We start from the raw sequence: 24237 nt of genomic DNA on the forward strand, positions 1-24237 counted from the left end.
TACATTAGAAACATGTATGAAATTCTCAAAGAAGACAAATGATATTTTGAAGTGGGCACACGCTCCGCATCAGTGGTTCACCAAAGAAGCCGGATGAATGACAAACAGGCTTGGGAGCCTCTCGCTCATTCAGTTTCCAACACCACGGCGTGAGTGGCTTCCCCTACCGTGAGCTTCTAGCACGATGCCCCCAAACCACCGGGGGCCAGAAAGACGCCGAAGACGGAAAACACGAGCCGAATAAGTCCTTCCTCCTTTAGAAACATGAGGACAGATGTCCAAATCATTACTCATTAGAAAAATGCAAAGACAGCAGGATTGCTACCACACACCTGTTAGAATAGCCACATTTCTTTCTTTCTTTCCTTTATTTTTTTTTCTAAATTAAAAATAGCTTAAAAAGTGAACTATCTATACGTGCTAGTTAATTTTTGTTAACTTGACAACACTAGAGTCACTTCGAAGAGAGAACCTCAATTGAGAAATTCCTCCATCAACCTACAGGCGTGTCCTTAGGGTATTTTCTTGATTGTTGGTGTGGAAGGCCCAGCGTGGGCAGCGTCGTCCCTCGGAAGGTAGCTGAATGTGAGCCTGAGAGCAAGCCAGTAAGCTGTGCACCTCCATGGCCTCTGCCTCCGTTCCTGCCTCCAGGCTTTTGGCCCCTTCCACGATGGATTGTCACTTGGAGGAGTAAGATAAAGCAACCCTTTCCCTCCCCCAAGTTGGTTAGGGTTAGTGTTCATCACAGAGATAGAGAAGCAGACCAGATCATCACACCAAGTGCTGGAGGGGATGTGGGGGAAAGTGGGGTTCTCACACACCACTGGTGGCAACGCAAAGTGGAACAACCAATTTGGAAAACTCGGAAAGTCTCTGCAGTTGGTTATATGCCCACCATTACTGCCTTGTCATTTTACTAAGAAGTGTTTTATCTAAGGCAAAACATTTGTCCACAGAAACACTTACACACAAACCCTCACTGGAACTTTATCTGTAACAGTTAAACCTGGACGCAATGCAAACACTCACCAATGAGTGAACGGATGAGCAACTATTCAATGTTCAATAATAAACTGTTGATACATGATAAAACACAGGCACAACTCAAATTAGCTAGGAGAAATGAATGTGTTCCATCAAAAGAGAATATACTACAAGATACAATGTATATAAAACTCAAGAAAAGGAATGTCTACATATGATAGTAGAAACAGAAAGTAGGGGCTGGAGAGATCACTCAGCAGTTAAAAGTACGGGCTCTGCTCTAGCAGAGGACCTGGGTTCAATTCCTAGCACCCACCTGAGAGCTGACAGCTGTCTGTAACTTTAGTTTCAAGGGAGGGTCTGATGCCCTCTTCTGGCATTTTAGAGCACTGCATTCATGCGGTGCTCTTAGATGCACACAGGCAAATGTTCATATACATAAAATTCAACAACACCACCCCAAAACTGGAAAATGATTGCGTGGGCTGGGGCTGGCACGTAGGATGCAGTTGTCAGTGGATATAAGGAAACATACTGGGATATTTGTGATCTTGACAGTGAGTGTGTTGGGACTAATCAACTTTAAAATGTCGATCAGGTGGCAACTACGCCTTCAGATCTTTTTTTCTTAACCACATTTAACCTCATACATAATAGCCAAGAAGAAAAGATCTCTGACTTTCTTACTTTCATGAATTAGATACTTTTTCTTTGAGTAAAAAAGCTGAAAGTTAGGTCACTCATTTACTGTGTATATATTAATTTATATAGCATTTACAGAGTATCTTATGGGGAAGGGTGCTGGAGAGATGATGGCTCAGGAGTTAAAAGTACTTGCAGCTCATGCAGAGCACCTGGGTTCAATTCCCAGCACTCACCTGGTGGCCTAAAGCTGTCTGTAATGCCAGTTGCAAGGGATCTGGAACCCTCTTCTGGCCACTGTGAGCAACACACACACACACACACACACACACACACACACACGCTGCATACAGACAAAACACTCACATGCATAAAATAAGTAAATAAATCATTAAAAAACAAATTAAAAGTAGAGGGAAAACAGCGATTTTAAGAGCAGAACAATGTAGCCAGGTGGTGGTGGCTCACGCCTTCAATTCTAGCACTCTGGAGGCAGAGGCAGGCAGATCGCTGTGAGTTCAAGCCAGCCTGGTCTACAAAGTGAATCCAGGATGGCCATGACAACATGGAGAAACCATGTCTCGGAAAAACCAAAAATAAAAAAAATTAAAAAATAAAATAGAGAGAGCAACAATGAACAGGTAAGGTGGCTCAGTGGGTAAAGGCACTTGATGCCAAGACTGACAATATGAGTTCCGGAGCCCACATAATGGAAGGAGAGGACCAGTTCTTGCAGGCTGTCCTCTGACTTTCACATGCACACAGAGGCACGAATGCACCCACACATGTACACACACACAAAATGAATGAACAAATGTAACAAACACTTTTAATTAAAAAAAAAAGAAAAGAAAAGAAAAATAAGAGCAACAAGGAAGATTTGCAGCTGACTTCTCTCAAAAAAAAAAATGATGGAAGCCATGAGACAAGGGAATGTCATCTTTAAAATAGTGAATAAACACAGCTGACAACGTGGGACACCACACAAGTGAAGCAGATTAGAAAAATGAAAGTAAAATAAGGACTTTCCCCCCCTACCCCATGGCAAACAAAATGGAAGTCACCACCAGTAAACCTGCACACAGATAATACTAAAAGGAGTTTTTCAGACACAGGGAAATCGGTCCCAGAGGGAAGCGCGGGGCTGCAACAGTAATGAAGAGCAACAGGAGAGGTAAACACGCAGATGAGCACGGTAAGCAGAATCTGCAAGGTTTAAGATGTATATACAATTAAAGTGAACACAGCAAAGCCACAAGGGGAGGAAGAACAGCAGATGCCATAAAAGGGACGATTTGTGTAATTCCGAGTTAAGTCAAGGTGTGTTTTCCTTTTTAGTTACCAATAATACAACAGTAAAAATGATTTTGTGAATCTCAAAGAAGGCATTAAAATCAAGTCCTCCATACCATGCCCCACACCCCACTGTCTGTCACTCCCTGCTAGGAAGCGCCAGGGTAACAGAAGATGGCTTCCTGCCCCCCACCCCCTTCCCCCGCAGGGAACTTAGCAGCCAAACAGTTCAGCCAAGGCAACAGTGGCTATCTGAAGCACCCTCCACAGTAACGCCTCTGAGCTGCCTTTCCTTGAGGTACTTTCATCCGGCCATCCACCCACCCATCCATCCACTCCACTAACCCACCCATCCATCCAGCCACCCATCCATCCAGCCACCCATCCATCCAGCCACCCATCCATCCAGCCACCCATCCATCCAGCCACCCACCCAGCCAGCCACAACATCCATCCATCCATGCATCCATCCACTCATCCCTTACACCAATCTTTACCAAGTGGTGCCAGGCTCCATGTTGGGACTAGACTTACAGAAATGAGCCAGAAACAAGCCCATCTCCAAAACAGATCTTTCTTAGATGTGTGTAAGTGTGTGTGTGTGGGGGGGGGGTTGTATGTACACACCTCAGTGTGCGGGTCAGAAGACAATTTGTGGGAGTCAGCTTTCTTCTATCATATTGGGATCTAACTCAGGTCGTCAGGCTTGGTGGCAGGCCCCACTGAGACATCTTGCTGGCCTCTTAACCTGTGTGTGTGTGTGTGTGTGCGCGCGCGTGTGCATGTGGGTCCACCTGCATGTGCACATGTGTATGCTCTGGTGCATGGGTGTGTATGTGTGGGTGGAAAACAGAGGTCAGAGACTGTAGGCTCAATTTTCTTAGCAAATATATATTATTAACCAAGAGTATATCATTTATAACCTAACTAACCTAAACAATAGAAAAAGACTAAAAAATAAAATAATGAAATCGTAAGGACATCATTTCTGAGGAGCGATTCTCCTGGCGTAATCAACAGGATTTCTTCTGCTGGAACCTGGAGCAACCAGAGGCCAGAAAAGGGCAGTGGATCTGCTGTAGCTGTAGCTAATGCAGTTGTGAGCCGCCCAAGGTTGGGTGCTGGGAACAGAGCACCAGGTCCTTTGGAAGAGACCAACACGCACTCTTCACAACCTGCCCCATCTTGCTTTTAGACAACCCAGAGTTTACTAGCGTGGCTAGGCTAGCTGGCCAGTCAGTGCTAGAGATCCCCGAGACTGCAGACCTCTTCAGCACGGCGACTCCAAGTGCACGTCACCACACATGGCTTTTTGAACATGGGTTTTAGGGATTGAACGTGAGTCCTCGTATGTACATGGCAAGCATCCTACCTACTGTAAGCCATCTCCTCAGTCCCCACTTGCTTAAGCTTTATAGTGCACACACACACACAAATCCCCAGGAAATGCCACAGGTCTGAGAGAGGGCTTGCAAGCCTACAGTTCTAGCAAGCCTTAGAACGGGATTATACGAGGGTTTGATGCGGGTGCTGCGGGTCTGAACTCACATCTTCCTGCTTGCACGGCAAGGTGCATTACTAACTGAGCCACCTCCCCCGGCCCTGGCTCATTCCTTCTTCTCTTCTTTTTAAAGCACACTTATTTTATTTTATACGTATGTTTTCCCTGAGTGTAGGTGTGTGCACCATACACGTGCCATGTGCCTGCAGAAGCCAGAAGAGGGAGTAGGAGCCCCTAAAATTGGAGTTACAGATAGTTGTGAGCTGCCACCGTACCCCGGTCCTCTGCAAGAGAAGAGAAGAGGCTTCGCTTAGTGACCAAACCACCTCTCCGGCCCTGCTCTCTCTTAATGACCAGAGTAATAGGAACCGCAGTCCCATCTTATAAGTATGGGCGCTCATGCCCAGAGAAATAAAGCTATTTTGCCCACTGAGTCGATGCATATGAGAGGCAAAAGGAACTGCTTTCTTTCTGGCCGTTCATAGCCCAGCCCTCCAGGACAAGATTTTTGGAATTGTCTCCTTCCACCAAAGCTATCTATCTACTGACCATTAGCACCGATCAAGAAAAGAGGCCTTAGCCAGGCGTGGTGGCGCACGCCTTTAATCCCAACACTTGGGAGGCAGAGGCAGGTGGATCTTTGTGAGTTCAAGGCCAGCCTGGTCTCCGAGTGAGTTCAGGACAGCCAAGGCTACGCAGAGAAGAAACCCTGTCTTGAAAAACCAAAAGGAAAAAGAAAAAGAAAAGAGGCCTTTTGGAGGGCTCAGAGGATGTGCCCAACTCTGCCCAAATTTGGGGATAAAGGCTTCCTGGGGTTACAGTTATGAGGATAGAGATTCAGAGCTTAAGAGGTGCCCTGTTGCCTACACACAGGTACACACAGGCAGGCACCCACGGGGTGTGGCTGGACTTCTTACCTAGTAGACTGCTTGGCGAGCATGGCCACGTAGGTGACCACAAAGCTCTGAAACTTGGCCCTCTGTTCCTCCCAGCGGTCATCCACCGAGTAGTAGTTGGGGAGCGGCGCCCCAAACAGGATCTCGCTGCGCAGGAGGGAGCTCTTCAGATTATCCACGGAGAGCCCCTCGTCCACGTACCAGTAGAACTCAGGGTGGGTCATGGCGAGCTCCAGGGAGCCTGCAGGGGGCGGGGAAACCCAAAGAGCGCTCAGCACACAGCTCCCACCTGCACCGTCACTGCCTCTGCATCATCAGGGACAGAGCTAGGTTTATGCTTTGACCTGCATCTGACTCCAAGCCTCAGGATGCAATGCTGAAACCCCATCTGTTGAAGATCTACCCTGTCTATGCCAAACCAAGACAAGCGTCTTGTCCCATCTTTCCTCAAGCCCCCACCCACGAGGTACATTAAACCGTCATCTTCCTCTTTTCCTGATTAGTTTTTTTTTTTTTTTTTGGTCAACAAGCCAATAATGTTATATGAGAGGAGGACCGTCAGCCGAGAAAACGCCCCCATCAGATAGCTTATGGGGACACTATTCTTGATTGTTAAATGACAGACGAGGACCCAGCCCACTGGAGAGAATGCTATTCTTGGGCAGGGGTCCTAGAGTGTTTAAGAAAGAAAACGGAGCAAGCAAGCCAGGAAGCAGCCACCTTCGATGGCTTCTGCTTAGCTTCCTGCCTCCTGCCCTGACTTCCTGTGATGTGAAAGCGCAAGATGAAATAAACCCTAAGTCTCACGATGCCAGCGGTAGGCACCCTGGTCTGTTGTTTTCTTTCCCTCTTCACATCCAATCCCAGCCACACATCCCACTGACACCTTGCCCGCTGGCCAGTGCCCAAGCTCAGCATATCATGCCAACACTGCACTTGCTCACCCCGGATATCCGCCAGGTCCTGGCCCATGCCGTCGTAGTAGATCTTGCCGCCCCTCTCGGTAGGGAAGAAGTAAGTCATGAGTGAGCTGGGCGGAGAGCAGTAGGAATAGGAGCCGAGTGGCAGGTCCTTGAGCACCTCGTGCGGCTTCCAGCAAAACTCCCGGAAGCCCGGGTGGTCCATGATCTTGCGCTCGATCTCGTGGATCGTCACCAGACGCTCGCTCGTGAAAATGTTGCGCTCCGCGTCTCCGCGTGCCAGGAAGATGAGCTCAATGCGCCAGTGCGCGTGAGTCTGCGTGTTGGCGCTCACATAGGTGCGCGAGTAATCCCAGCGCGAGGCACCCCGACGGGCTCGGCTCTGATTAGCTATCTGGTCCCTAGGGGACGGAGCCTCACGCCGCCGCCGCTCACTCGGATTGGCTGCTGATGTCTGAGTGACAGGGGTGTCCCTGGGGCCTGAGTGAGGAGTCCGGGATGCTGGTCGCGAATGATTTCCCAGGTGCAGCTGCTGAAGCTGCTCTGTGATGAGGCGCTGCAGCGTCTCAGAGGTGAAGTCCGCCAGGTCGCGCCTGTTGCGCCCCCAAGATCCAAACTGGGACTTGAGGGCCAAGGCCAGGGCGTCGAAGCGCTGTGACGCCTCGTGGTTGCGGATCTCGAAGGCGTTGTAGGAGATGTCGATGTCCAGGGGCGGGTAGTAGAGGAACATGAAGGCCGACAGCACCATGGGAATGCTGCAGCCGAGGAACAGTACCAGCCCCGCGCAGCACGGGTTGGTGAAGGCCCAGCCCAGGGTACTCCAGAACCCAGAGGCCGGAGGCCGGGAAGGCAGCGTCCAGCGTCGCCAGCAGCCCTGCGCTCCAGAGTGCAAGCCTGGCCCAGGGACACCACTGCAGGCCTCGCCCAAGGTCTCCTCCTCCTGCGGTTCCTCTAGCCACACATCCTGCAGCAGGGGGTCATCCTCCAAGTCCATAGCCTAGGGGAAAGGGACGGGTCAGCAGCCATGCGTGGGGAGGCTTAGCTCAGCCTGTGTACCACAAGCAGACACCAATTCTACCGTGGGGCTGCATCATGCTCGCTAGCCTCTAAGGAACCCACCAACACGGACACCTACCAGGAAAACTGTGGTTGCTCTTTTCCACTGAACTCAGTAAGGTGATTTTGACTTTCAAGACCAAAGAAAAGTGAGAACTGGGGCTGGAGAGATAAGTCAGCAGTTAGGAGCACCGGTTGCTCTCGCAGAGGACCCAGGTTCGATTCTCAGCACCCACAAGGCAGCTCACAACTGTTTGTGGCTCCAGTGCCAAGTGTTCTGACCCTGGGGGGGGGGGGACCAGGCACACATGTGTGTGCATACATACACACAGGCAAAATGGTCATGTGCATAGAAATACAAAAAAAAGGGAGGGGGGACATGTAAGCCAATTGCAACAGAAAAGACATTTCTTCTGGGGCAGAAAGGCCAGCCAAGACTTCTGGCTACACGTGAATTTTCTATCTTTACTGCGGTCTCTGTCTGACTTTAGAACTCAAGGCCAAGGTGAGATGTGGCTCCTTAGCAGCTACTTGTGTATACTGAAGAACTGTAAAGCACCCTCAGGAGTTTGCCAGGGTAGACGGAGAGAAAATGGAATCAGACAAGCACTGGTTTGGGTCTTGGCAAACTGGAACACTGACAAGATTGGGAGCCACCCTGAACTTCAGAGTTACCCTCTGTAGAATGGAGACAGCTATTCCTGCTTCAGAGGATTGTGGGGCCAGAGGTGGAAGTACTCTGCAGGTCTGTGTAGTATGTTAAGTACCCTCTCTCTCTCAGCCAATCAGATTCTTATGTTCCCCTTTGGAAATGTAACACCCTCAGCCATTGCCCAGGGGACTGTGCCAAGGCCAGGAGTCTGTCACAGCCTCCTCAGTATATCCCAACCCCTCCCTGAACGCAGCAGCTGCAGCTGCTGTTTGTCAAGCTTAGACCACTTAATATGCCACTCCAGCAACAGCAGCCCTCTGAGCACAAGCAGGGGCTAGGCATCTCTCAGTGAGATGCGAGGACTCCCGGGGGTGGCCCAGAGGCCACCTTCAGTGTCCCTGGGATAGCCAGGCTCCTCAATGGAGGGAGGCACCAGGCAGAGGTGGGAGAGGCAGCGGAGCTGAGGACACCGTGCTTCCCAACTGCCATTCTCCAGAACATTCCGCTTCAGTCAGCTGGTCAACCCAGGAAGGAGAGGATGCTGTCAGCCAGGGAAAGTGAGGAAGAGACAGAAGGGGAGGAGTAAGGCAACGGAGCGAGTTAGGAGAGTGGAATAGTGGGAGGTCGGTGGGAGAGAGACAGAAGCGATAGAGAGAAAGATTGAGGGGACCCTCGGGGTCCAAGACTTAAAGGAAAAAAAAATCAAGAGATTGATCCCTTAATGAGGAACAAGGAAGAAAAAGATGTACCCATTATCTCCCTCCCTCTTCCCCCCTCTACCATCCTGCGTTTTTAGTTCATTCCCTCCCCCCCTCCCCCCCACTTTGTGCAGGTGTGCACATAACCCATCCATGGTGCGCATCTGGCATTCAGAGGACAACTAGACGGAAGTCAGCCCTCTCCTCCCGCCATGTGTGTTTCAGGGACTGAGCTCAGCTCACAGGCTTGCCTTTACCTCCTAACCCACCATGTCAGCACTCCGTATTTACGGCAGTGTTTGTGAGTTCACGCGCGTCGTGCGTGTGCAGGTGCCCACAGAGGTCAAATGGTATTGGATCCGGTGGAACTTGAGTTGCAGGCAGTTGTGAACTCCTGTTGTGGGCGCTGGGAACTGAACCTGGGTCCTCTGATAGAGCAGTAAGTGCTGTGCTGTTAACCACTGAGCCATCTCTCCAGCTCTGCTCTTATGGTATCATGTAGCCCAGGCTTGCCTCAAACTCTCCGTACACCTTGGACTCCCAATCCTTCTGCCTCTACTTCCTGAGTGCTGGAATTGCCAGTCATGCCTGCTTGGAGGATGCAACCAGTTTCAAGGCCAGTCTTGCTGTGACTCAAAGGCATATCTGAAGCGAAACCTCACTTTGACAGCTGGGGGAGGGGTGGGAAAGAAATCCCATATGTCTGTATTTTAAATTAAACCCAGGGAGACTGGTTATCACTGTTTGGGGGGGGATTCTGGGTGGTTTTTATTTTCTCTTTTATGCTTGTCTATCTCAAAATTTTCTGTAGTGATCAGGTACGGTCTTACTTTTAGAGTCAGAAATAAATGCTATTTAGAAAGTATGTGTGGCAATGAGTTTTTTTTTCCCTCTGTGTTGGGGAGAAGGTTGCAAGGGTGGAGAGTGGGTATGAGGGGAGGGGGAAGTGAGTGGGATTGGGGTGCATGATGTGAAGTTGACAAATAACAACAACAACAAAAAAAGTAAAAAAGCTGGGCGTGGTGGTGCACGCCTTTAATCCCAGCACTCGGGAGGCAGAGGCAGGCGGATCGCTGTGAGTTCGAGGCCAGCCTGGTCTACAAAGTGAGTCCAGGACAGCCAAGGCTTCACAGAGAAATCCTGTCTCAAAAAACCAAAAAAAAAAAAAAAAAGAAAAAAAAAGAAAAAGAAAGAAATTGTGTGTGTGTGTGTGTGTGTGTGTGTGTGTGTGTGTGTGTCCACGCGTGCATGCGCACACTGGCATCCATATTTCACCAGTCATCTTCATCTCTTCGAAGAGTCATGACAATGTTCATGGGGCAAGAGTAGTAAGAAAGCAGAGCACTGGGCTAGCTGGAAAGGAGTGTGGACAATCTCGGTCCCCTGAGACGGAAAGGACAGTCTTGAACGGAAAGAGAAGTAAATCACAGGATGTGAAATCTTAGCAAAGGAACGGGGGTGGGGGTGGGGGGCTCAGTTGTAGATAGCTTGCCTGGCACGAATCTCCTGCTTCCGTCCCCAGCATCCACACACCACGTATGGTGGCCCATGCTCCTATCCCAGCCCTTGAGAGAGGATCAGAAACTTAAAGTTCATCCTTGGCCTCATTGCAAACTCAAGACCAGCCTGGGCTACATAAAACCGTGTCTCAACAAAACAAAACAAAATACATCAAACACAGCGGTCCCCGCTGCACACACGGGGAAACTGAGACCCAGGGATGAGGTGTCGAGACACCCAAGGTCGTTCTAGCAGTGGTGGGGCCAGGATTCTCACCTGGAAGCTCTCTCTTTTGCCACCAAATTCTGGAGTAATTCTTCGGCAGCCCCTGGGAACAAGCAGGTCTGGAGATGATAAGTGCATTTAAATTGGAGACTCTGAGGCTGAGTGGTGGAGGCGGCGGCAGCAGGAAGGCAGAGGTAGGAGGATCTCTGTGAGTTCAAGGCCAGCCTGTTCCACAGGGAGACGATACTGACACCTAGCCAGGCCCCTACCTATGCTTCACACAGCACCCAGGCAGGAGGCCCAAGCCAAAGCTTTCTGTTTACAACTTCCCTCCTCTCAGGCAGGAAATGACAGACTTCTTCCTTCTTCATTCCCTCATCCCAGCCGGACTATTAAAACGTAATCAAAAAAATCACATTAGACATGCAGATTCTACTTAAAACACATATATGTATATATATAAATATATATAATTTTATGGCAATTAGGAGCTAATCAGCTTTTTCTCCCTGACTCGGTGTGGTTTGCTTCCCAGGTTCAGCTCTGGTCCACGAATGCCTTGGAGCGCTTAGAATTCTCTCCGTTTTGGGTTGAAAGATTTGGGTGGAAGTTCAAACTGAGATGTGTTGAGTCAAGTAGTTCCCACCCTGCCACTGCTGTTGGAGCGGGGACGCTGTGTCTCTCTCCTGCTCACACACACTCCTAGATACTGGTGCCACATCAGATGGCTGTTGTCCATCATCCCAAGCCCTCTTCCTGTGACTTGGGTACTCCACTCTAAACCAGGAGATTAGTTGACGGCTTAGACGCTCAAGGGGAGCAAAAATCACACACATGGGGTGAAGCCAGAGCCGGGCTAGCTTAGCTAGAATCTCCAACACTAATTAAGATAATTACAACATCATAATTAGCTCTGCATCCACCGTGACACCAGGATTTTTTAAAAAATACATCTTCTGTCGGCCTCACATCAGCCTTGTAACAGAGCAGCTCCATTTTACAGAGGAAAAGAATCCACAGAGAACATTTTTATCTGTCTGTCTGTCTATCTATCTGTCTGTCTGTCTGTCTGTCTGTCTGTCTATCTATCTCCAGTAGCTTTGTTTCTCTAGAGAACTCTAGTACAAGGGTGATACAGAGCAGAGAGAAAGTGGGGGTGAAGCAGGGAGCCCCTACCATAGCAACTAGATACTAAGGCAGCTCCAGAATTTTCTCCCAAGAAACCCAGGTCCTAGCTGGAGACATTGCTCAGCAGAAGAGTGTTTGCCTAGCATGTGTAAAGCCCTGGTTCAACCCCCAGTACCAGAAAAAGAAAACTGCAGATTCCACCTGGCGAACACCCCCACCCCAGACTTACAGATGAAGGCAGGTGATATTTCTCAGAGCCCTTCACCTTCCTCCAGCATGACCAACTTAGACCTCTCTGCTCATCCCTGGGGAAAGCTGCCTGTGCCCGGCTGAGATAGATGCGTCAAGCTCCTGCCTCAGCTGTGCTGCTCGGAAGTGCCATTCTGCTAGCTCAGGGGACCTGGGCTTCCTGACTAAGGAGCCTAGGTGGGGTGGAGGAGGAAATGGGGGTGTGGTGGTGCTCAGCCTGCCCAAGGCCCTCAGTTCTCGGAGAAGGGCAGGCTGCTGAGATGGGGCAGATGAGGGACGGCCATCCTCCCCGAGCTGACAGCTGGTGAGGGAACTGGGCGCTGACTCGTAAACCCAACAGCTCAATATATATCAGGCAAACAAGCTTTGCTCTGGGCCATGGATCAGCCGCGGGGACTGTCCTGGCATCTCCAGAGAGCCCTCACAATTGCGTTTCTGCCATTCTGTGGATTTGCTCTGGTGGGCTTGCTGGGACAGGACTGGTTTCCCCCGACAACAAGAGGTTATCAGAGACTTAAAGCTGGACCTGATTCCGGGGCTGAAGGGTGAGCTGAGCAGCACAGCCTGTGTAGTCAGACAGGCCTTGGGTTCAAATCCTGGTACTGCCACTCGCTGGGTGTTTGGGGGCAGGAAATGTTTCTCCATTGATAAAATGGTGGAAAGCTTACCATCAGCTGGGCCCTACTGTGTGGCCAACACACACTATGTGCTTTCTAAAAGTTACACTTATTTTTTTTTAAACTATTTCACCTGTTACAGTCTCTTTTTAACATTTATTTATTTATATACCATGCATACAGTGTTCTGCCTGTATGTACACCTGTAGGCCAGAAGAGAGCATCAAATCACATTGTGAACCACCACATGGTTGCTGGGAATTGAACTCAGGACCTTTAGGAAGAGCAGGCAGTGCTCTTAACCACTGAGCCATCTCTCCAGCCCTAAAAGTTACACTTATTTATTGTGCATGCACGTATAGGTCTGAGTGTGGAGGTCAGAGCGCAGCTTGCTAGAGTCCGTTCCTTCCTTTTGCTATGTGGGTCCGAGGGATCATACTCAGGGAGTCAGGGTGGGAGGCAAATGCCATTAGTCACCGAGCAACAACACAGTCTCTGCTTTTCTGTTTCCTTCTGTGTCTCTTCTGCTCTCAGCTCCTGAGGCAGCTAGCTGCCGGCAGTGTAGGGCTGGGCTGAGTTCCTGCAGGCTGGAGGTAGAAGCCATCATCTTAGCTACCCTGTTTGGCTTGCCAAAGGGACCCCACTCACTGATTTTTCCTCCTTTTCTACCTGTGCAGCTCAGGTCTCTCCCTAGACCCATCAATCAGCCCAGACTCTGGAGCCCTAAAAGCAGCCTCGGCATCACAGAGAACAAGACAATGAAAGCTTAATGCAACCAGCAGCATGAATAAAAAATGGAAATTAGAACAGGCTCCCCTGTACTTCTGGTGGAAGGGTCAGAAGGTTCTGGAAACCGTACCCTGTCAATTCTTCCTATCACATCCTGGCCACTGCCTGGAATGCCATCTGGGGCTCCAGAGCCTGGGACCCCTGGACCTCAGCAGCCCCTGCAGTTCCCCAGCTCCTAGAAGACTGGGTTAATAAAAAAGAGAAAGAGCCCACAATGGAGGGTGAATAACCAGGGCTATAAAAGCCAAATTGGATTCCTTCCTGGCTGATGAGCTCGGGGCTCTTCTCTCCCTCTAAGACCCGATTAACAAATACGTAAAACCACTCTTGCTTCCCAGGTTCCAGGCAGCTCTTCCTGGCGCTTGCTCAGGGGGCCGGGGAGGTGCAAGAAGCGGTGATGGACACCTGCATCAGCAGAACAGGCCAGGGGCTGGCATAGGGTCCTGGTCTGCCACATAGCTGCTGTGTGACCTAGAACAAGTCATCTACCATATCTGGGCCAGCAGGTTCCCCCACCTGCTACATACCAAGTAGGAAGAGTTGCCTTAAAGTTAAGCTGGCAGGGGAAAGGTAGCTGCGTGCTGGGGTGGGGGGCGGTCTGCCTGCCCCTAACTCCAATCACAAGCTACTGTGTAATGGGGCCGGGGGTGGGGGCGGGGAAGTGGCATTCAAGGGCAGCGCAATAACATCAGAGCTAGCTGAATAGCCGGTAGCTATGTGTTGGGTGCCATTAGTCCCTCTGAGACACAACACAGCAGGTGGCCACCTCCCGGTGACTAGTTCTGGGGAGAGGCTCAGATACAACTAGACCCCATGCATGAGTCCAAGCCTGCGGCAACACTCGTTAGGGCCAAAGACCTCCCCGAGAGAAGCTGGCGGGAATGGAGAAGCTGCAGAATAAACAGTAACCTAAAGCAGGGTGCACCAGACTTGGAGGAGCACTGTGACTGGATCCGGGTGAGGAAGGAGATGAGACCTCTGGGGAAGAGCCCCTCCCCTGGAGAACTCAGGGCTCCTGACCCACAGGCTTGTAGAGGACAAAGGAGGCCAGCCCCAGATGAGAGAGAGAGGCAGGGGAATGGTGGAGGCCACTCAGGCTCCGTGGACCCAAGCCAGAGCCATTTTCTTCTCATCCTTGATCTTCTTAACCTAGGGGACTCGGACACTGCGGCTCTGCAGCAGTTTCCAGCTTGCCAGCCGGCCATTAGGTACCGTGTTTTCTACTCCGAGGAATGGTTTCCAATTTGCAAAGCAGAAAACTGCGTCCTTTAAAGGACTACAGGGACTCATTGGAACCCGAACTTCTCACTGTTAGGTTTTTACTTGAGTTTGAAATATTTGAAAAGGCTGGGCTCTAAAACCAGCCCTTCTGACCCTCACTGGTGTGTGTGTGTGTGTGTGTGTGTGTGTGTGTGTGTGTGTGTGTGTTCACGTGTATGCACTGTGCACAGGCTGGTGTGCACACTCAGAGTCTACCCCTGAGTCATTCTGGAGACAGCCTTGGCAAAGCTTTGCATGGAGGGTGTCTGGGTGAATTCTCCCTTCAGTGCCCAAGTCAGTGGCTTTCTCGGTGACTGCTGATTGACAGCTCCAGCATCCATGGAGGGGGTGTGGCCAATGCTGGGAGCAGAGCCTACTCCTCCTCCTTACCTACTATGGCACAGAGCCCTCAGCAGGGCTAGGAGCCTGCCGCTGCTCTAGCCCTCAGCCTACCCTGTGATGGCTCTATTTTTCTATTAAGACACGCAGGAGTGGGTCAGAGCTGAGCCGCTGTAGGCGAGGGCTCTGTTGTAGGACCCTCCAAAGCCCACCCTCAACTCTGCAATTTTTATCATAAAAATACCGAGTCAATCCAGAGCCCCAGAGCTAAAGAGCTGCTTCTTCTAGCCCCAGAGATCTGGATAGACCACTTAGTAAGGCCACCTAGCCCCTCCTCCAGCACCCATCCTACCTGCTCACACTGAGCTATTACCAAGTGCCACGCCTGTCTTCTATTCGCCCTCTGTTAAGCGGGAAGGCTGAATCTAATGAGCTTTAAAGACAACGCAGTTCTGTCTTCCAGAATCCCTCAAGGCTCAGGATGCAGGTAGTGACAGAAGAGACGGAGCTAGCTGGGGAGGTGGCTGTTGATCCCCTGAAATCTGGGGGGATGACATCAATGAGCATTCTGCCCTTCTAGCTGCATGCCGCAGCCAGGAGGCAAGGGAATCCCCTAACTGAGGGTCTTTCGGAGTGGGGTGGGGCAGGAGATGGAGTGTGAGAATGAGCCTCATAGGATCGGACCATCTCTCCACGTCACCCCAGGGCAGGAGAGGCACACAAGGAGCAGGCACACAAGGGCATGCTTTGATGGAGGACTGCAGAGGGAGAAGCAATCCACTTAGTCTTCTGGGCAAGTGAAGGCGGCAAACAAACGGAACTGATTCTTACTCAAGTGCGGCCCCTGGCTAAATCGGAGGCTGTGGGAAAGCAGCTGCTCCCCATCCCACAATGACAGGCCCTGCCTTGACCCTAGACTTAGCCTTGGATTCATCTACTATAGATCCCTCAAGGAGAGGAATTTGTCAGGGTCTCTAATCCAGAGCCAAAGATCCCTCCCCAGAAGCCTGAGGCTTCCCAGACTCAGGGACTTCCTCTAGTAACAGAGAAGCTCTTCCTGTAGTAAGAGAAGTTCTTTGAAGATGAGAAGGACAAAGACCCTTCCCCTTGTCAGTACCTGGGGCCTAGCCTTGCCAACCGACATCCTGATTATCAAGATCCATCAGTTCCATCCATCCATCAGCTCCATCCATCCATCCATCCATCCATCCACCCATGCATGCAGTCACCTGTCTGTATACCCATGCATGCATGCATTTATCTATCAACTCTCTACCCAGCCATGCTTGCACCTACCACCCATTCATCCATACATTGCATGCACATATATATACATACATACATATATATATATATACATACATACATACAAGCATCAATACACCCATCATCTATCCTTACCCATGCATGCATCCACCTCATTCATCCATGTATACATGCATCCTTGTAGACAGCTATCCATCCATCCATCATCCATCCACCTATTCATGAATTTATCTATGCATGCACACATAAATCCATCTACTTATTCATCCATCCATCCACACCATCCATCCATCTATCTACCTATCCATCCACCCATGTATACACCCACCCACCCACTCATCCATCCATCCATGCATCAGCTCACCCACCCACTCATCCATACAGCCATGAAACCATCCGTGTACCCATCCACCCATGCATCCATCCCTCCTTATTGGTATTTTCTATATAAAAGGACTGCTATTTTGTTCAGTCACCCTAGTCTTGACTTTGTGATGTCTGAAATCCTTCTTTCCAAAGGATTCATGAGCCCTCCCACCCTAGATCCATTCTCAAGCTCACTGACGCCCTAGAATATCTCAATTCTGACATCGCAGATTCCAGTTCTGTTACGTCTGATGGTCTACTCCAAGGCTCTGTCAGACCTGCTTGCCTTGCAGGCAGCATGCAGCAGCTACGGCTGCACTGCTTGTCCCCAGCAGGGTCAGGAAGGGTTTCATCTGGTGCCTGATGCTTTTCCAAAGCAAGATTTCTTTCTGGCTTAATTTCTCTCAGGTGTGGACCGCAGATAAGAACCAAAACCAGTATCCTATTTTTGTGAACCATACAATGAAGCTTTTAAAGCAGAAAAGGCTTTTCTTCCAGGAATTCCCAGATGCTATTATATCTAGAGGGGACATGGGACCCACCTGGGTCTACAACTGAGGGAAAGGGGGAGCCATCTGGATGAAAAAACTAGAGGGTGCCCTGTCAGTTGGCCAGATGCTGCCAACATCTGGATATCAGAAAAGTGATCTGTTTGGATACTTGACAGCCAGGACTGCAAATGGCCATTTCCCTATCCAGAGCCAGATATACAAACTACCTGGATCAATGAGGATCCATGACGTACTTCCACAAACCACGTTAGCAAAGGCCAAGCTGTGGACTCCATCCTCACATAGTGGTCTGACACCAGCTTGCCTGGGTTCGAATCCTGTCTCTGTCGTTCCCCGCTTCACCTCTCTGCACTTCCTATTCCCTGCCATTATGATGGATGTAGTAGGCACCACCTGTTGCCAAGTGAGCTGCCTGGAAGATGGCTCAGTGGTTAGGAGCACGTGTTCATGTGGAGGACCAACACCTACGTGGTGGCTCACAACTTCCGTAACTCCAGTCCCAGGGTATTCAATAGCCTCTTCTGACATCTGTGAGCAGTAGGCACCCAGGTAGTTCACATATACCCTTGTGAGTAAAACACTCATACACATAAAATAAGAGTTAAAAAAAAATCTCAACACACACACACTGCCTATTTTGGGAGTCAGTCTTATCACTGGGGTGAGCTCTCTGTAGCTCGACCCCCTAGCGAGGCTCATTAAAAAGTCCCTCAAGATGGCACCAAGGTCGGGACACTTGGGAAACATCACCTCCCAGTATCCCGATTTAGCACCGTCCTTCTGTCACTGAACTCCATGTACGCTATCTTCCTCCGAGTCAGGAAAGCCATCACCTCTCCTTCAGGACAGCTGCCCATTGCACGGCATGCCTCTCCTCTCCTACTGACCAGGTAACATATGTGTGTTGGATCTCAGGACCAGATGTCAGCTGGGAGGAACCGGCACCGTGGTGCCCCCCACAACAGCCACCAAGACAGGAAGCTGACAAACATGCTTTATGGTTAATACGGCACCCATGGAAACTTTCTCCCTGACCTGGGGAAGACCACTCACTTGGGTCAGGTCCTTAGACCCAGAAAAATACGAGGTTCCTTTTCTGTTTCTGGTAGGGACACAAGAGAGCCATCATCCATCACCCGTCACCTTTGCTTTTAGGGCAGGAGGAGTCAGGGGTAGGTAGCATACTCCATGGTACTCTAGATGGATCAAGACATCTATCTATTTTCTGAATGCCCAGTGCCTGGCACATGGGGCTGTGCGTGCAGATGCTCAGGGGAGCACGGGGTTAAAGAGGCCTTTCCCAGGAGATTTAAGGCCCTGATAACATCTCCCGGGATAGCCCACTCTGGTTCCAAAGCTTTTCCTCTGGAGGGGACCCGGATGGCACAGGCTAGCACCAAAACCTGTACAGATCTGTCCATTGTCTCTATCTCCTAGTTCCCGATACCTTGAGGCCTGATCATGTCACTAATGAAGCTCTAAACTTCCCAGGTCCCCAGGCTGTCTCCCTTAGAGAGAGGAATTAAAAAGAAAGAAGTGGGATGCCAGAATCTAGGGCACATGTGCCCACGTGCCATGATGCCCTCTCTGGTGGCTTCTCTACCTGGAGTCCAAGGTAAAATGTTTCCACCCCTACATTCCAGCATCTGGTCCGAGATGCTGCCCTGGGTTTCTTCCTTGCAGGGATTGGCAGGGACACAGCAGCTGCTAGTGCCAGAAATCGTGACAAAGCTGGAGAGGTGTCTTATAAATAGCCTGGGGCTGCCCAGTGGCTCCACCTTCCCCCTGGGTCTGGTCCCAAGCCTCCCTCTCCTCCCTCTGCTGAACCCCATCTGCTCCTTAACTAGCTATATGTCCTTGGGCCAGTGACTCAACTTCTCTTGCCTCACTTGCTTCCTTCCGTTGTGAAATGGACTAAGAATCCCTGTCTTCAGGGTGATTGTGGGCATTAGACTCCAAAGGGCACTTAGCAACACGCCTGACACATGGCTGGCATGTCAGTGTGTGCCTCCGTTACTGGCCATGGTGGACCTGGGGTAGGAAGCGGTCCAGCCTGATGTCAGTGGGGATGCAGAGATGGGTTGACCAGTAACAGCAAGGACTTCATCTCTGCCCCGGAAGGGGCGCGGCTAGCCTCACTGCCCACATCAGTTTAGTCACCTAGGGGCCAGCCAGATTGCCCCAGAATCCTCTTTAAGATAACAAGATTCAGGTTCTGGCACCAGAATGCTGTGTGATGCTGGGGGGCTTACTTGCCTTCTCTGAAGTCAATTCCCCTTCTTTGGCCCCCAATCTCTTCTGAATGAAGGTATCTTTCCTAGCCCACATTTTACAGTGGGACTCCATCTCTCAGGATGCCGGTTAGACTCCCAAGGCTGAAGACAAAGTCTAAGATGCAGAAGTGAGCCACTCAGACCCAGCCTCAGCCTAGTCATGACCCAGAGACCCTGGGTACCCAGTTCAGGGTGCCAGCTCAGGCCACAGAGAAACAGGTTTGTGATAATGCTAACTTAAACGCACAGGCAGAGAAATTTATATATAAATTTACAATTGCATAGGTAGCCTGTTTTGTTTTGTTTCATTTGGTTTGTTTTGGTTTTTTGAGGCAAGGTCTCACTACATAACCCGGGCTAGCCTTGAATGTAGTAGCCCCTCCCAATACTGAGATGACAGCATGTCCTGCTGCGCCAAGCATAAGTGGTTTTCTTGACAAAGCACATAAAATAAACAAGAAAGAATTAACCACAACAATGCAGAAACCCGAGCAAAACAGAGACTTTTGCTTCATTCAAATAAGAATTCGGTCCTGCCTGGTATGGTGGCGCACACCTTTAGGAGGCAGAGGCCGGAGGATTTCTGTAAGTTCAAGGCCAGCCTGATCTACAGAGTGAGTTCCCAGGGTAGCCAGGGCTACACAGAGAAACCCTCTCGTGAAAAACAAAACCAACAAACAAGAAATTCAGTTCCCTACTTGGACTCCTCAGGTTGTGTGGCCTCAAACTAGCTGCTTGAGCTGCTTCTCCTGTGCCACCAGAAGACTTCAGAGCTTAAATATGATCGCACATGTATGTGTTAGCGTCTGGCACACGCAGGGCAGGCGTCCAACGACTGGCAGCTGCTGTTACGATGCTGCCATTGCCAGCCTCTCACTGTAAACAGGACCTGGGGCCATCAGCCTTGCATGTCCCCCTCCAAACAACTGGTGACTAACCCTCAGGGGCATATTAACTACCATGTGCCTTCTGGCACCTTCCATCTAGGGCAGCCCAGGAGGGTGGCCCTGTGGTCTTCCAGTGTGCAAAGCTCGCTCGCTGAGAAGGTTCTGCTGGCTTCCCTGACCTGGTCCCGCAGCATCCCTGCCTCTGGCCTTTGTTGAGCATCTGGAGCGCGTGCTGCACTGTCTGCCCGTGAAATGCGACTCATGGAGAACATACATATTTGTGACTGGGTGCGTGTTTCTATTTCGGGCTGATGCTGTTCTCTTTATTTATTTTCCCCAGGATATTGGTGCTTTGGAATCCAGCCTTGGAGGGTGTTTTGACAGACTTTGACACCTCTCCTGATCCATGGGCAGAAACAGGCCCCAGTGGGGGAAGGGTGGGCAGTGAGAGAGAGAGAGAGAGAGAGAGAGAGAGAGAGAGAGAGAGAGAGAGAGAGAGGGTTTCAAATGACAAGCCCCCTCGGCTAGGACATGGACAGTGGCTATCATTGCCCATAGCTAGGCATGCAGGAGAGGGGACACAGAGGGGTAGGGGTGAGGAGATAATTTCCAAGAGCAGGGAAAGGAAATGGAGAACTAGCCACCATGCTTGCTGTTACAATTCTGCTACTGTCAGTTATCAATGCCAAGACTGTTACTATCTTCAACTCCCATGCCATTGCCAAGACCGGCATTTTTTGGGTGCCTGTATTTATAACCACTGGTGGATTGGTGGCTCCCTTAGGGACCCTACCACATCTCTTGGCACATCGCTTTGCGGCCCCCAAATCAAGAGGCTGTGAGAAGGAGCTTAGCCAAATGGCGCTTATTTCCCTGCCCAGGTCTGACTGTTCATGAGCAGACTTGCTTGGTTGAGTCTGAGAGACTTGAGACCGATTGCCAAAATAATTTCGTGGGCTGTCCCTTCTGTGTCTGGCCATGTGTCTGGGGGCCAGGATCTTCAGCCCAGCAACTCTGTCCATGTGTGCTGGGTAACCAGGAAAGAGGGCCATCATGCCTTGGCATGGTGGATGGACAGACAGCCACATCAGTGCCTGCCTCCGTGGAGACCGAACCTGAGCAACGAGCGTGACATAAGGAAATTACCTGGAATTTCTGGTCCTATTAAGAAAATCAGCTGAGCCACCCCTCACATAGGAGCAGGGTGTCCTCAGCAGTGGTGAGGAGTTCTGAGGAAGTAGGGAGGCACCGTAACCTTTGGGGGTTTCCAGCCGTGAGTTTCAATCTCAGGTCAAGGCACTCGCTATAGAGTGAGCAGTCTTCAAAGCCAAGTTCTAAAAGGGATCCCATGGGCAGCCCTGCCCACTTATGATGGAAAGCCTACGCTGAGAGTAAGATGAGAGTCTGTCCAGGGGGGGCCACTGGGCACCTGTGACCAATTGAGACCAGAATTTCAGGCTCAGTTCTCCCTCTGCTCCAAGGATTTTCTCAATTGTTTCCTAGATTTTAAGGACACAAGAGAGTGTCAAATGGCAAGCTGGGGTATGGGCCCAGAGCCTTCAAAACACCAGCTTTTGAGGAGAGAGGAGAAACCGAGGCTCCCAGTGCCTATCTCGCTCTCCAGGTTCTTGGGCCCCTTGAAACACTTTTCTGAGGTTCTGGCCTTGGAAATTTTCCTTAGATTGTCGGTGAAAGCTATCGAAGCTATTGGGCAGAGGGGGGGGGGGGCAGATACTCGAAGAGACAGGAATGGGCGAAAGGAAACTGCAGCCGAGGAAGCAAGCCGGAGTCAGTGCCCCCAAGGGCCAGCAGTGCCAGCGTGGGTATCATAGCACAGACCAGGAAAGACTCAAGTGAAGGAAAGTCAGAAAAAGGAACGAAAGCAGCCAGGGAGGTGGACGCACAGAAAAGACCACAGGGTGTGCATCTGAAAGACAACCCTGGGGAGGAACAGAGTGCGGAACAAAGGCAGCACTAGCGAAGACTGCAGACCCTGGAGGGAAAAAGACATGCCAGGAAGAGGCTTGAGTAGGCATTAGGGGTGGAGAGTCCGAAATGGACACTGAGCTTCAAACCAAGACTGTGAGGCGCCTGCCTGCCTAGCTGGGCTGCTGCCCGGAGCTTTCTTTGAGCCTAACAGCTGCTTTGCTCCTTTTGGCAGATACTCTGATTCAGGAAGGTCTGCAGTAGAAGGGGAGGGGGGTGGGGGCTGGGGCGGGGGCGAGGGGGGCTGTTAGAGCCTATGTTGTTTGTGTATGTACACACCAGTGTCTGTGTCCCACAGCCTGAGCCTCTGTGTGAGGTGAGGTATCAGTGGGAGTCCTATGCAGTGGTCTCCGGAGCCTGGGGTTTTAAGCATCCTCCAGCAAGAGCATCCTCCAGCAAGAGCATGGAGTGAGATGTGTCCGGGTCCACGAAACGGAGCTTATGGGAAAATTAGGCTGGTCCACGTGGATGTGAATCCTAGGTCTCTGTGTGCATTGTGTGCGCCTATGAGCCACGATGGGAGTATGTTTACCAGAGCGGAGTGTGAATTTGTGCATGAAGTGTTCGCGACTGGCCTATACATAGTGTGTGCGCTGCGCGTGCTTCATTCGTGCGTGTGGAGCTTGGGGCCGTAGGTTTCAGTGCGCTGTCCGCGGTACTGACCGAGGGTGCTAAATGACCAGGACCAGCACCCAGACTCGGGAAGCACCGCAGTTAGCTGGCACCCTCCGTGGAGTAGACAGAGGTCCGGCAGAGGAAGCCTCCAAGGAGGCGTCTCCCCCAGGGAGTTGGGAAAAGTTCTCCCAGTAGCAGGGCTGGCTCAAGGAACTCGCAGCCACTTGCGCTAGTAATCTTTCCCTGACTGTGCTCCACGGTTGCTCAGATGCCCGCCCCATCACAGTCCTTGCTGGCGTTCTGGGCCGAGTCTAGCGCTCGGCTTCCATCACCTGCCGGACTCCCAGAGGTCCAGGCATGCAGCGGCACCTGCAGCGGGTTATCCGCAGCCCAGGACTCTTTTAAGAACGTCCCGCCGAGAGCGTGAGTGCGCCCAAGTAGAGGGCAGCTGCAGAGGCCGTCCTTCACCTTTCCCTGTCCCCTCTCTTCTCTGAAACCAGGCGGACAGGTGGATTGGGGATGGCTTCAGGCTGACGCTCAACTTTTATGGACCCAGACAGACACCCCCTGGGACGAGCAGGGGTACGGAGATCAGGAGCTAGGATGATTCAGGATCTTAAACTCGCTCCGGCAGACCAAGGCTGCGCAGCTCCCTAGCGCGTTGATATAAGTAAGCCTAGGGGCGCGAGGACAAGCTCTGAGATCTGAACTCTATCCTCATCAGCTGGCTTCCCTACCGCGCCGAGGCCCTCGCTCGGGATGGCCTGAGAGCGGGAGAACTCCCCGCACTTCCCCCGCCCCTAGCACAGGCCGGAGTGTATGTAGCGCGTTAGACCCTTCCCCTCTTCGGAACAACACACCCCCAGCCCCGATGGCGCCCAGCGGCCGTCCCACTCACCTCGCTGGCTGAGCTGAGCTAGGCTGAAACACGGGTGCCGCAGGGGATAGGGGGCTTCGGACACCCCGCCGTGAACACTTGTCCCTTGTAGGGAGTCTCAGGAGGAAAGATTCTCAGAGCTTCAGGAGGCCAGTGGCCCCCAAGCTCCGCTGCTGGGCGTGCAGACCGAGCCGACCGTGGCCAGGTCCGTGACAACTGCGTCCCTAGCGCGCACCCGAAGCACTCCGAGCCACCGCCGCCTTTTATCTGCCGCCCGCCTTTGTTTGGGTCCTGGTTCCTACCACGGGGTGCGGGGGTGTCCCAGGCAGGCTCTGGAGTCGCGCCTCCCCCCGGCCACTGGCGCCTCCAGCCTCAGCGCCTGTGGGCTCTGCGTCACCGTCCTGCGAGGGCTTGCGCTCCGCCGCGCGCTGCTGTCCCCCGATCCCGCCGCCAGGCGCCGCCCTGGCTGTCGATCCCCCTGCGGGAGCCGCGTAGTGGTACAGCCAGGCTCCCCTTGCTCGCGAGCAGGGGCTGCGCCAAGCGCAGCGACCCCTGGGGGTCAGTCTCAGTGTCTGCAAACAGCCTGGCCAAGCCCCCTACCGGCCCCTCCACCTCCCTACCCTCCTCCGGCCCTCCGCCGCGAGGTTTCTGGGTGCCCAGGTCTCTCCCAGGCGTGCGCTCCTGCTGGCTGCTCTCAGCCCCATCT

The 24237-nt window shown here is 51.6% G+C and overlaps 1 protein-coding gene across 2 annotated transcripts in view; it reads right to left on the reverse strand.

Moving 5' to 3' along the window:
* DISP3 (dispatched RND transporter family member 3) overlaps positions 1 to 23943 on the reverse strand; it is a 48278-nt gene extending 24335 nt beyond the window's left edge. The window contains exons 1-3 of one of the 2 annotated variants that reach the window (XM_084784929.1): positions 23553 to 23943; positions 6261 to 7233; positions 5338 to 5557 (exon numbers count right to left, since the gene is read on the reverse strand). In XM_084784929.1, coding sequence (XP_084641055.1) covers positions 5338 to 5557; positions 6261 to 7230 — 1190 coding nt within the window. In that variant the 5' untranslated portion in view covers positions 7231 to 7233; positions 23553 to 23943. The remainder of the gene's footprint in view (positions 1 to 5337; positions 5558 to 6260; positions 7234 to 23552) is intronic. The other variant, XM_084784928.1, reaches the window with a different exon arrangement.
* Positions 23944 to 24237: the final 294 nt, after the last annotated feature.

The sequence above is a fragment of the Acomys minous genome, assembly GCF_964271855.1.
Source record: "Acomys minous genome assembly, chromosome: 6".
NCBI classification, from domain to species: Eukaryota; Metazoa; Chordata; class Mammalia; order Rodentia; family Muridae; genus Acomys; species Acomys minous.